At 36.4% G+C, this 13,314-nt stretch overlaps 1 protein-coding gene across 1 annotated transcript in view; it reads right to left on the bottom strand.

Moving 5' to 3' along the window:
* Window positions 1–8,183: 8,183 nt before the first annotated feature.
* slc41a1 (solute carrier family 41 member 1) overlaps window positions 8,184–13,314 on the bottom strand; it is a 38,783-nt gene continuing 33,652 nt past the window's right edge. Inside the window, exons 7-11 of the mRNA XM_007251400.4 lie at window positions 12,878–13,025; window positions 12,704–12,783; window positions 12,188–12,322; window positions 11,914–12,062; window positions 8,184–10,952 (exon numbers count right to left, since the gene is read on the bottom strand). Of these exons, the coding sequence (XP_007251462.2) occupies window positions 10,767–10,952; window positions 11,914–12,062; window positions 12,188–12,322; window positions 12,704–12,783; window positions 12,878–13,025 (698 nt within the window). The 3' untranslated portion in view covers window positions 8,184–10,766. The remainder of the gene's footprint in view (window positions 10,953–11,913; window positions 12,063–12,187; window positions 12,323–12,703; window positions 12,784–12,877; window positions 13,026–13,314) is intronic.

Here is a 13,314-nt window from a genome sequence, read left to right as displayed (position 1 = left end):
ACCCCTGGCCCTATTTAAGGAAGTAAGCTTTTAATTTTACACTGTTTTAAGAACTAAATACGCTGCTGCATGTTCACCAATTAATAATAATTGATAAAATATGAGGAAATTAAAATAATCTTAAAAAATTAAACCAAACAAGGTCACTGATCAATTATTTCTTTCAATTAAAAGCAGTAGAATTACTGAACTGGAAGAAGACAAAATATTCTAATTAATGATATTATTTTCACCTAATACATAAACAAATTTATTCATTCTAAAAATAAACAGTGTGGTCTGGTAGGTCTGTTGACCTCAATTGCCCTAAGCATTTAGACAAAAGTTAAAAAATATAAATAAGCAAAACTAACAAAACAATATGAATATCTCAACCCAAATTAATTAACATTAACCTGGATTAAAAGTATTACTCCACATGCTCAGGATTATTTGGTTTGTTTAACACTCTTTAAGTTGTGTTCCTTCATATTCTTGATGATAGAATTAATAACAGTATTAATTTGCCATTTAGGAAAAAATAAGCATTGAATGAAAAGGTGTTTAAACTTTTAACTGGTACTGTAATTATAACACTTAACACAATATGCTGCCTCCCAGTAAACCTTACATTTACAAAACATTTATTTTTTGTCAGAAAATAAGTGAAAACTGTTTTAGCAGTCAAATTTAGCAAATAAGCTACAACTTTTAGCTAACTAAATAGCTAAGCTAGCTGGCTATGCACATAGAAGATGGTAACGTTGCCTAGTAACGATAGCTAGTTAGCTAAGCTAAATCAAGTTTAAAATCTGAAGACAAAAAAAAAAAAAAAAAAAAAAAACAGTTTGGAGTGGAAGATGAAAAGCAATTCATAACATATTTGGTTAAAAAGTGAACTTAACCTGATTTGAATGAAATAAAAACACAAAACAGTAAAAACAAAAAACAACCAGTTAGCTAACTTAGTTAGCTATGCACACAGGAGCCAGTAATGGTCTAGCCAGCGTTAGCTAGCTACATTAGCAAAAAACAACTTTAAAGAGAGATAGGTACAGGGCAGTTCATAATTTTTTGGTCAGAAAATGAGCTTAAACTGTTTTAGCAGTCAAATTTAAGTCAAAACTATTAGCTAGCTGGCTAAATACGCTGCTAAATACCTAACCTAGTTAGCTAGCCAGTTATGCACATAGCAGGCATATTAATCTAAAAACAACCTAGCTAGGTTAATTAACTAATTAGCTAGTTATGAACACAGGAGGCAGTAATATCAAGTTTAAAAACTATAATGCCTAGTGAGGTTAGTTAGTGTTATTTATACAAGTAAATATCAAGTTTAAAATCTATAAAAAAACATAAAACAGTAAAGAGATAAACCAAGGAGAGTTTGGTACAGAGCAGTTTATAATCATTTTTGGTCAGAAAATAAAAGTTAGCAAATAGCTAACCTAGTTACCTTAGCAAGCTAGTTTTGCACATAGCAGGCACATTTAGCAAATAAGTTAAAACTATTAGCTAGCTAAATAGGTAACCTAGATAACTATCTAATGTGCACAGGAGGCAAAAATAAAGATTAAAATCTATAAAACACAAAACAGTAAAGAAAGGAAGGTAAGAATATTATAAATGTTTTAATAATATTTCTTTTTTGAAGTGAGTTTAATCCCACAAAGTTGACTTCTTTGAAAGTGGGGAAATTTAAATTGAAATTTGTGGTGTTTTGGGTGCTAACAGCTCTGGGTGATTGTAATATCAGACTATATCTATCCGCTGCACCGATTTTGTACTGTTGTAAATCATTATATTGAACGTTTAAAAGGAGTTCAAAAACTGCAGTCTAATTATAGTTTATTATAGTAAACAGGCAAAGGGCATAGCTAACTAGTATAAAGATTATTATCCAGGGGCTCTGGTGGTCCTAGTTGTGACTTTTATTAGAAAATATGAGCTTTTAAAGAGTATGAACTGTTAACTGTTAACTACATTGCATTTTGAATATTTGTAATTGGTCTGCTTTGAGTATTTGCTTTCTGAACATTTACGTTTATGAAACATTTACCTTTATTAAAATTCAGTAGTTAAGGTTTTAAGGTTGAGTAAGCTTGAGTATTTTTTAGCTAATGCTAAAGTTTTAGTTTCACAACATTTTGCTCAAATGTCCAGCCTCTGACTCTTTATCTGGCTCTGACTGATGAAACTTACGAATAAGGACAAAATAACTTTGAAATTTAAGATGTAAATTAAAAAAGTTGTTTAAAGTCTTAAAAGGAACAGTACCCCAACAATTCAGTGCAATTTACCATTAGGCTGGGTATGTTTACCCTCAGTGGCACTTCATTACGAAACAGTGGGTAATTCCTTGAGGTTCTGTTTATGTTGACATGATTGCATCAAGTAGTTTTGTTTTGTATCCACATCCCAAATACAAAGGCCACTGAAGGACACTTGAACTGATGTAATGCAATCTTTTGCTTTACGGGCATTGTTTTACTTTGCTGACTTGATCAAATTCTGCAGGCATGATATGAATGTATAACCCGTACCTGAGGAGCCTAGAATTTGATCCCCTAAGTGTTGATATGAGACCTTCAACACCTTTCTCTTGTGTTTTAGGCTGTTTTGCCCGGTGGGGACAGAACCCCGGGCACATCTGTGGGAGAACAATAACGGTCAGTCTTCCCCAGAGCCTGCCTCTGTCTCTCTCCCACTGTCACACACATAAGAACTCTCTGTTCCTCTGTTCCCTGACGTTCAGATGGTTCCACTGCAAGACTATTCTCTCTCGTATACAATATCGGCCAAAAGTTAGGGATCACGGCATGCTTCAAATTTAGCCCTAATCAAAAATGTCACCCTTTGCAGCCTGGCAGACTCTTGGCATACCAGTCAATCTGTCAAGGTAATCTGATGTGAATTCACCACTTTTTCCTGGAGCATCTCTTACAACGTGTATTGGTTTGATGAAGTCCCCCTCTGTACCATTCCATTATAGTCAAAATTATGAGTATGGCATGTTTTTTATTGCAATAAGTTGTGGTATCCTTTCTTTTTCCAGGATCTCTTATTTTACCACTCAAAATGGTCAATGCTTGAAAAATGTCATAACGTATTATTCAAGCATCTTGTAATTGTTTCTGCAACTCACAATTATTCTTCTGTTTAATTCATTAAGACATCAAACTTGGACTCATCTGTCCACAACACCTTCCAATCTTGTAGTGTCCATTGTCTTTTGTCTTTTCCCCATGGCTTTTTTTATTTAGTGTGAAGTATGGCTTTTTCTTGGCAATTCTGAAATTCATAAAGTCCAGCATCCTATACTTACCTCTTCACCGATATACTGACACTGGTGTTTAACAGGTTCCATTTAGTGCAGATGTCAGTTGACAACCTGTGAGGTTTTTTTTTATCTCAAACTGTACACTTTAAGATATTTATCTTCTTGCACAGTTTTGCATCAAGGCATCTCACTGCTTTTTTCTGTCCTTTTTAAAGCCAGTTTCTGCTACTCTTTTAAGTAGTTAACATCTTGATAAGATATTTTCAGTTTCTTTGCAATATTTTGCATTGCGTAGCCTTCCTTCCTTAACACAGCAAGATACTGACAGGTCTCTAAAGAAAGTTGTTTCTTTGTTTCTGATGCTTTATAGATACTAAATTAACCTGGAATGTTGTTCTTCCTTTATTGCTTCCTTATTAGTATATATTTCTTTCAGCTGTGCAACAAAATTGAAAAAGAACTGCTGATAATAGTATCATATGCAAAATAGACCTTTATCCGAAAATAGGCTTGAAACCTTTTCGTTTCTTTACCATGTTTTACTGCCCATAAAAACTAGGCCATCACAAAGTAGAAGAGTACCCTCAAAGGATATTTTAAATACTTTACTGTACACTGACAAGCCAAAAGTCATGGGATAGCAGTATGTAAATTTATCATGTTGATCAATTGATTTTTCCCTCCAATCATAATTAAAAACGTGTGTCCTATGACTTCTGACAAATCTGTATATCTCTTTTTAAATATTTTATTCAGCATTATAGTGCAAACCTTCAAAATCCATATCCTGTTGTATTTGTCAGTGCTTGTCTGCTGCTTGTTATCGTTCTAATCACATTTTCAGTGCTGGATACATCTACATGCTAAATTGAATTAAGACCTTCCATGTCGACTGTAATAGCTCCACAGAACAGGAACTCCATATTTAGATAGATCTGTAACATGGCCTTCCTTGCCATGTCATAACACAAGGAAAGAACTCTGGGCTGGATGATATAAACTAGGTCTGTGACATGGATGGTTTCCTTTATTAGGCCGATTGGGCGACGCCACACCAAAGGATGAGAAAGAAAAAAATATGTTTTTAGCACTTTCAACAAGATTAGACAATTGTCTAGTGATATAACTTTTAGTTAACCTATTGAACAGGTCACTATATCATCATACACCTCTTTAAAGAGATTTGTCAGGAGCCACCACTGATCTGGGAGCAGCTAACCTTGTTTTAGGCTAGATTGACTATAGGATTGGATTGGGTTAATTTATGTTCCCCTTCTCCAATATTCCCCATGTACTTGTGCTTTCTCATGTTAACATGTGGTATTGGATCAACACCACTGGTCTGTGATGGGCAGAGGTGGAAAGTAATGAATTACATTTACTCAAGTTACTGTAATTTAGTAGATTTTATGAGCAATTTTTCATTTTTAAAGTAGTTTTTAAAGTAGGTAATTTTACTTTTACTTTTAAGTACATATTTACTTTGCTACATTGGAAAACTCCCAATTACTGAGTAAAAAATAAAAAGCTGGGGAAAAAAAAAACAATTGTCTGAATTAAAAAAACATTGGCAAGGATGCTAGCACGTGGAATAACGAGGATTATAATGCCCTCATGCAATGTGAGCTGTCAGCTTTCAAAACTTTCACATCAAACCTGCAAAAGCGTGTGGTCTAAGTACTTTTATCATTAAACAATCTGCTTAAATGTAAAAAAAAAACATGTATGTAGCAGTTAAAGCATAGCAATGGCAAGTTAAAAAATAATAATGAACTGTAAAACTATAAAATTACAGTTTATAGTCACCTATATTATATTAATAGTAAAGAAAAATAGTTCATTAAAACCAATTTAAGTTATGATTTGTTTTTACATTTTTTAATTCAAATAATTAAAAGTAAATTTTACTCAAAGTACATTTTAAATTGAATACTTTTTACTTTTACTCGAGTAGATTTTTAGATGCGTACTTTTACTTAATTACAATTTTTCAGTACTTTTTCCACCTCTGGTGATGGGAGAGCAGCTTTTTTTTACTAAAATCATGCAGCTTAATATCTGATGACACATCCTGTTCGTTTTATCATTTAATACTAAAAATATAATCCTGAGTGGTCCTTTAAGTACAAGCTAAGTATAATTAAATGTCTTGTCAGTGAGCCTGAAGTGAAGTTTAGAAAAGGAAAGGCAGCCACACAGAAGTGATACGAAATAATATATTCCTTTATTTCCAGCAATTTTACAAGTACCTCTGTTGAGTCCCCTCTCGAGCAGCAGAGTGGAGCAGGTGGAGGGTAGAAGGAAAGCAGTGTGACAGCAGTCCAGAGGTCTGGATTACTCATTTATACATGTCAGTCAGGCCTCAACAGTGACAGGCACACATCACATAACCAGAACAGCAGAAGCCCTTTGTGAACCACAGTAAGATTTTTTTAAACACAGTGGTTTTACTCCTGACTGTCTTAGGACTCACTTTTGAGCCTCACTTCTTAGTAGTTCTTAAAACAGTTCAGTTTTTGCCTCTGTAGGGAAGAGGTCCAGTCACTTGGAATCATGATAACAGTGATAAAGGGATAAAATGATAGTTCAGCAAAGAAACGCCACACTACTCCTGAAATATATTCTGGTGTGATATCAGTTCTTTTCTAATGTTGAACCTTCAGTATTGAGTATGTGACAATAAATGTACACTTCTTTTTATAGGATTAAAACACTACACAGCCAGTGCTTCACTAAAAGATACACACAGAAACAGCAACAGTATGTGTACACTTGTTTTAAGCTTGGATTGGATTCATTTATGTTTTTTTTGCCACTATCCTGTGCACGTCTGCTTTGATGCTCATGTCAACATGTGGTATTGGAATGATGCCATCCATAATAACTAGTACATAAGTAGTTTTTGTTGCTATATTTATTTATTTATATGGCTGTTTCTAACTATGTCACCTACTGTAAAACTTTGCCGGTTATCATTAAAAAGGCTGAAATCTACACAGATGGTTGTAGAGAATGATATAAAATCACCTTTTTTTATAAAATCACCCCCCCCCCCCCCCCAGGAAAGTGTGAAGAGTGTGTTCAGGAGTGTGTCTTACAGTATGTGACACCACATTATAATGGCCTTAGAGTGGGATATAAAAAATAGTCGAGTATCATGTGATAATTAGTGCTCTGTGATTAATTCATCTAAATTAATACTCTGAGGCATTTTTACATTAATCACTAAAATATGTTGCTCTGTAAAAATGTAACAACCAGCCCTTCATAAAATGCTTAAAAATGAGGTGCAAATATATTTTGATGTTTAGATATACAAGCCCAAAATGGCAGATTAGTCATAATGGCTAATGGCTAACTGGCAATGCGGTTAATTAATCGCTGATGTTTGATAACAGCTGGATGGCACCGTGCTGGTTAGATTAGTAGGTTCTGTGGTTTTATATGCAGATTATGGATACAGTTTACTCCAGTTTTTAGTTATTGACCTCAGAACACTAGAATACATCTCGACTCAATGCTAGCTAACAGTCAAACTCATCAGTAGACTCTGGTGTTTTCAGGTTAAGCAGTAAAACAGTGCGATTGTTTGCCAAACTACCACTTTTATAGTTTAATGAAGTGAAATAATGGCTCATCACTGACGTTTCTGCTCTTCTATGGAAATTCAGGCACAGATGATTCATAACCACATCTGCTGGCAGCAAAACAGCTCAGTTATGCCATTCTCATATCTTCTGATCTGTAAATCGATTCAATAATATTAAAAACAACTTGCTGAATTAAAAAAACAAAAAAAACAAACAAACAAAAAATGTATAATAAAAAGGGGGTGAAGAAAGCAACTTGTTGAGCCATGCTGTTGTTAAGGCATACTATGTTCAGTGTACTACTGAACCAGTTTCAGTGTGAGGTTTTGTAGGGTATTAGGCACCAACATCTGATATGTTTGTTAATCAAAAAGAAACAAATAAACAAACAAACAAAAATCCAGAAACATTACAGTAAATACCTCTACTGGCCCAATGCAAAAGAAAAAAAAAAGCAATGTGAAACAGAAAGTGAATAAAATAATAAACAACTTCAGCATATTTATAGAATAAATATATTATATACACAATTTGCTTTGTATGCATCTCTAGAAATAAATAAACAGAGTATCCCATCCCCTGAAGAAGTATTCACAACCGAAAGGCTGTAACGGGACGATGGCGGCACGACTCACGCTTTAAGGCGCAAGTCGCACGAGTTGCACAAGTAAGACGTAAGAAGTTCAAGATGGTTGAATGCATCATGGTGGCACATTAAATAGACGCGTAATGAGCACATGCATGTAATCGACCGACAAAACAGAAGTAAGTTAGTATAAAGGGGGTTCTTTTCAGAAAAGTGACATCTTGTGGCACTGCAGTGTTGCACTGTTTGGTTGTGGTGATGGCCACAATTAATAAGGATAGCATAGTGGGATGAGTCAAATCCAGAGATAAAACAAAGAAAATAAAAATTAATGAGATAATGACCAAAAAAAAAAAAGGTTTTAACATCTACAGTATGTCCCAAGCTTTGCTTATTATTGGGGCTGGGAAGGAAGCGAAGAAAAGAAACAAACAAAGCGAAGGAAAGAAAAAGGGAATTTTAAGTCATTTTTAAAAATGTTATGTGCCCTGCACAATCCATTTTGCTGGCCCCATTGTAGAACAAACAAAAGACGACCCCTTCTGCTACAGCAACTTGTGGTGGAACAGCAAGAACACACAGCCTCAACCATTCATAGAGTCGTTTTTTGGACTCAGACTGTGCATTTACACAATATATTTACCAATGATTAAACAAGTTAAAGGGTTTACTCTTCTAAAGCCTAGTACCAAAGTAAGATTCATATTTTCTTCTTTTTTTTCAAACAAGCTTTTAAGTACTTCCATTAGCATTTTCTTTTTTTTTTTTGGAAAACAAAAAAACTCATCACATCCAGCTTTAAGAAGAGCACTGGAGAATAAGTGCCCATATTGCAGTTATTCATGATATCAAATCAGATTTGGACCTAACCAATTAGGCCTGCTCAGAGAAAGCCATATTGGACAGCACTTCTAATCAGAAAGCACATTCCATGCAATGTTGCAGCGTTACAAAAGTCCAAAAAAATCAAAAAGAAACAAAAAATAGCCCTTTTGCGTTAAGCTTCTTAGCAAAATTAATTGTAACAGTTTGTTCTTGTTACAAAAAAAAACAGTTTCAGACAGTGTGTCTCATAAAGCCCAGTGTTCTGATTTACATGCTCACAAGCAGTCAAAAAAACTGCACAGCAACATGTGCTGCGCAAGCTATATAGAGTAGCCTATGTCGTTGCTGTCTAAAGAACAACATGGATCTCCATTTTTGTTTATTTTTAGTTTGGTACGCTTTTGACTGTAGCAGATATTCTTCACTTTGTGTCAAAATTTCAATAGAAACAATAGAAATTCTCCAAGCTTCGCGTGGTTCAGCAGAGTAAATGCGTTTTTAACCTTTTTTAATCTGTTTGGTTTGTTTTCACACAGGCAAAAACATACACGCCCCAAAATGTGGCCCAACAAACTATGTGAGCATGCCGTTTCCTCTGAATGGTTAGAGTTGTCTGGCACGGGAGCAAGGAAGTAAATACATTATGAGGGTCCTGTGTTACAGACTAGCGCATATATTTGCGCAGTGCGACGCTGCTTTTACATTGAATGTGGAAAATTTTCCGCTGCGATTTCATTGATTTAAATGGCATGCGTGGTGCAGATGCTGCTCAGTAGGCAGATTTGCATGAGCAGCAAGTGCTACACATACAGCCTTCAGTGAGAAAACAGCCTAGCATGGAGAAGCAGCAGAGCTGGAATTAGTTAACAGCTGTAGTGATTTTATGGGCAATAAATCAGATTAAACTGGACCTGAACAGCCATTTAGCTCAAATATGAGTATATGAGATCCAAAATAGTGCTGGTGTGAAAAACACCCTAAGGCACTGTCTATGATCTAAGGATTCCTGGTTTTGAATCCTGGATCATGTTGCATGTTGCTTGCCATTAGCAGTCGGAATCAGAGAGCACACAATTGGCCTAGCTTCCTCAGGCAATTCCTTACCACATGTTGATCAGCACAGGCCTCTGTTAGCTGTTGTACTGTACTGGAACTGATGATCCAGCCATTTCCTCAGAGCTTGTTGACTGCCTAGCCATGCTGCTGGCATCACATGTGTCAGAGAAGGCATGTGCCAGACTTTACCCTCGTAGTGTTGAGGCATTACTAGTGAGTTCATATGAACAGGGATTGAGTAATTGTTCTACCAAATTGGGAAGAAAATGAGAAGGAGATAGAAATAAAGTTACTATTTTGGCTATACATGTTTTATTTTGGACAGCAACTAAGTGTGAAAAGTGTGAAACCATACTCAAGCAGTTCATTATCTGCTTGCGGACTTGGCTTCCTCAAAAAAGGGTCTAATTGATGTCCTTAATTAGTACACGTGTATTTCTGCTTGTACAGTATATGAACACTGCTACTACACCAGCTGTGCTACCTGTATTAGTGTCCCATTATTTTGACCCAACTGTACACAATGGATGGAAGCAATTTACGGCCAACCTCAGACGAGATGAAACTGTAAACGATAAATATGCAGTTCAGAGAAAAACTATTATTTAATGTTTTTTTTTCACCAACAAAGTAAACACCTAAGAGATTCTTTTTGAACGGATTTGAGTGAGAAACAAAGTTCTTCTCTAAGTGGAGAAGAGCCTCAGGAGCTGACCCTGAAAGCTTAACTGTAAATGTCATCATGTGAATCACTGCATTCTGTATCATTCTCCATATGCTGCTGTAAAACATGTGTTCAGATCCGGCATGTAAGAGTTAATTAAAACTCTAATGACCTGCATGGACTTTCCTCGTCTTGTTTTGGTTTGCTTGTCTCTAGCCTGCACTGCTTTGCAGAGACATTCCAGTTTCTCTACTTTTTTTTTTAAAAACCTCTGGCACAAGAGTGTATTCAGGTAATTTTCTGTGGTCCAGAAACTTCCATTAACTGCTTACTGTCAAGATTTAAGGTCTGAGTTAAGCTCAGAACTCTGACACCTTTTTGTTTCTCATTTTTTATCACTTTACATAGAGCACTTAGTGATTGAGCATTCTGTGTGTGCTTTTTGCGGCTTGTGAACATTTCAAGTCAACCTTTTTTTTTTTTTAGCTTGTTTTGTTTCTTTTTCCATTGCTGTCAACATGACTGACCATAAAAAAGGGGGCTGAACATCCCCATTGAAAAATAATGAGGAATCCTGTTCTCCCACAAGAAGATAAGCAATAATGTAATAATCATTACATACCAATACTATAGCAATAGTATTATAAGTCATCATTATAAATCAATCATAGTGGCTATTGTAGCCTTAATAATGTAGATATCATTACTCTACATGGTATTATAAATAACAGACTCGTCTTGGCTGGACAAAGGAGGCACAAGGTCCACAGCTGATTGGGTAAAGGTTCAGTCGCCCACGTCCGTGTCTCGGTCTCCAATCAGCCACAGGATGTGGAAGCACAGAGCCAGGAAGCCCGTCCCCAGCAGGTCACCCAGGGCAGTCAGGTAGGGAATGGAGAAGTTATCGGGGTCCATCCCTCGTTTCCACATCCACTGCACCATCCAGTCAGCCAGATACAGTAGGATCATCACCTGAGGAGAGCAGAAGGAAGCTTTTAAATTTACTTGTTCGCGGTGTACAAACAGTAGTACCTGGCACAAAAGAGAACAAAAAAAAAACCACAGTAATTACAGGCACAAATTGAACTGTTATGAAACCTGGTGGGCAGCAAAACACTGAATTCAAAAGATATGGTGAACATTCATTTAGGTGTAATTTACAGCCCACGTTCCTGAGGTACACAGATTGCAGAAGACAGCAGTATTTCCACTACAGGAGCAAGATTTGCACAATATTGAAAAATACAACTGATTAGATTTAGAAAGTACTGTAGGACGTGGGCTGGAAATATCTCCCATACATAATGTGCTGTAATTTGATAGTGAATCTGCTGGCAGGAAATTACTATAATTATGCAAGCTTTTACAAGAACATCTAACATCTAATTCTGCTATCCTTGATTTAATTTCTGCACCGTCTGGTCTTCAAATTTGTCGATTTTAAAGCTTAAACCATCTAAGCTGGTATAAAGGCCCAACATATACCCATTTTCCAACCAGTGTAGAGTTTGGGGGATTAGTGTGTGCCAAAATCCTGGAAACACTGCTTCCTATATCTCAAAGACCCCAGCGATTTCACCACTTTTAAATGTGAAAGCTACAGCTGGCAACCAATAGCCTATAGCACATATTCAACTGCTGACCCAAAGACACATGACTGCTACTCAAACACAGCACACTGATCTTCAAAAAGTGTGTAAAACCTCTTCTTTCAACGTCCTCACTATTGAAAACTGTATGCTACATGATCTTGCTTTAAAATATTCCTGTAATACTTGTCCTTTGCCAAACCAATTTTAGTTTAATATGCTAACTAAAAAATCTACTGCCAAACACATTTCATTTCAAAGCAGCTTCAAATCATTTTCAACTGCAAAGGTCTGTAATTTATGTGATTGGTTTCCTCAGCACAGGAGCAGCACACTGACTGTACCTGAAGTAATGCAGCAGCCAAGTAAAACGCAATGAAGATGTAGGTGAGAGTGGTGTGTCCACCCCTCATGGAGTTAATAGTGTACAGAAAGACCAGATGACCAGGAGCCACCAGGAGGAAGAGCACTCGGGCTGAACGGGAATTCACTCCTGCGGAGAGATGGAGGAAACTCAGCTTATCACACAGTTCAGTGAACAGGGTAATACAACTTTCATAACTTGTTTGCATTACAGGTTTCTCTGATGGTTTTCCTTACAGAGGTTGATTTATTTACCTGAGCCAAAGAATGTGCTGCAGGGTGTGGGGCATTTTTGCGGAGAAGGGTTGGGTTCGGCAATGGGCAGGCCATTCATGTGCAAGTACGTGGAGATCCGACTGGCCTGCACTGCCACCAAGTTACCAGCCACGCCTACGAAAGGGTAGTAGAAACAATGTGTCAATGTAGCAAAGGTAGCAACTCCATTAGTCAAATCTAATCCAATCTAACCCAATGTAATCGTAGTTAATTCCACCCACTACTAAGATCTCCCACTATTGCATTACTCTACTTTGGACAGCCCAAGGCACTTGAAGGAGAATGGTAAGAGTCATTGGGGGTCATTTGCTTTGTGCTCTCATGGACCCCCACAAGTTGTGGGATCACTGAAGATAAAATCACCTGCCAAAATGGGGCCATGGTTTAGATGACTGTGACTAATCATAGTTATATACGCATGTTAAAAGTTGTAGAAATCTAAGCATCCAAATGTCTGTGAACTTCTGAAGAATTTCTATACGCAAAAGAACTCACCGTTGATGACTGGTGTGAAAACTGCCATTCCAGCAAAGTTGGGATCCGTCACAGTCTTATCCAGGATAAGTCCCCCAACACTGTATAAACCATAATAACAATGACACGTTAGCAGTGCACTTTAGAATGGGTTAAGATGTTTAAACAACATGTAGAGGTGTCATTCATATGTACCTGCTGATTGCCATGGCAATTATAACTGGTTCCCACCCAGAATAGAGCACTTCTCTCGTGGATGGGATTTTTCTGGCAATCAGGACCCAGACAGGCGTCAGTGCGATAAAGAAGACACATACCACCGGGTTGGCGTATTCATTATAATCTGTCAAAAATATAAATCAATAAATCAATAATAATAATAATAATAATAATAATAATAATAATAATAATAATAATAATAATAATAATAATAATAATAATCCTGTTATTTTAAATTAGCCCAATGGTTGAATAAAAACTATTTTTTCTATTCTTGTCTTGTCTTTCTACACTTTTTTCAGCTCCACAGATTCACCCTTTTCTTCAAAGTTTAGGACCCCACAGGACGACCAAAGAAAATTATTTTCTGGTTGGTCAGTAATTCTCAGCACTTCAGTGACATTGACATGGTG

This window comes from Astyanax mexicanus, chromosome 24, assembly GCF_023375975.1.
Source record: "Astyanax mexicanus isolate ESR-SI-001 chromosome 24, AstMex3_surface, whole genome shotgun sequence".
In the NCBI taxonomy this organism is placed as follows: Eukaryota; Metazoa; Chordata; class Actinopteri; order Characiformes; family Acestrorhamphidae; genus Astyanax; species Astyanax mexicanus.
This window is presented reverse-complemented; position numbering and strand designations above follow the sequence as displayed.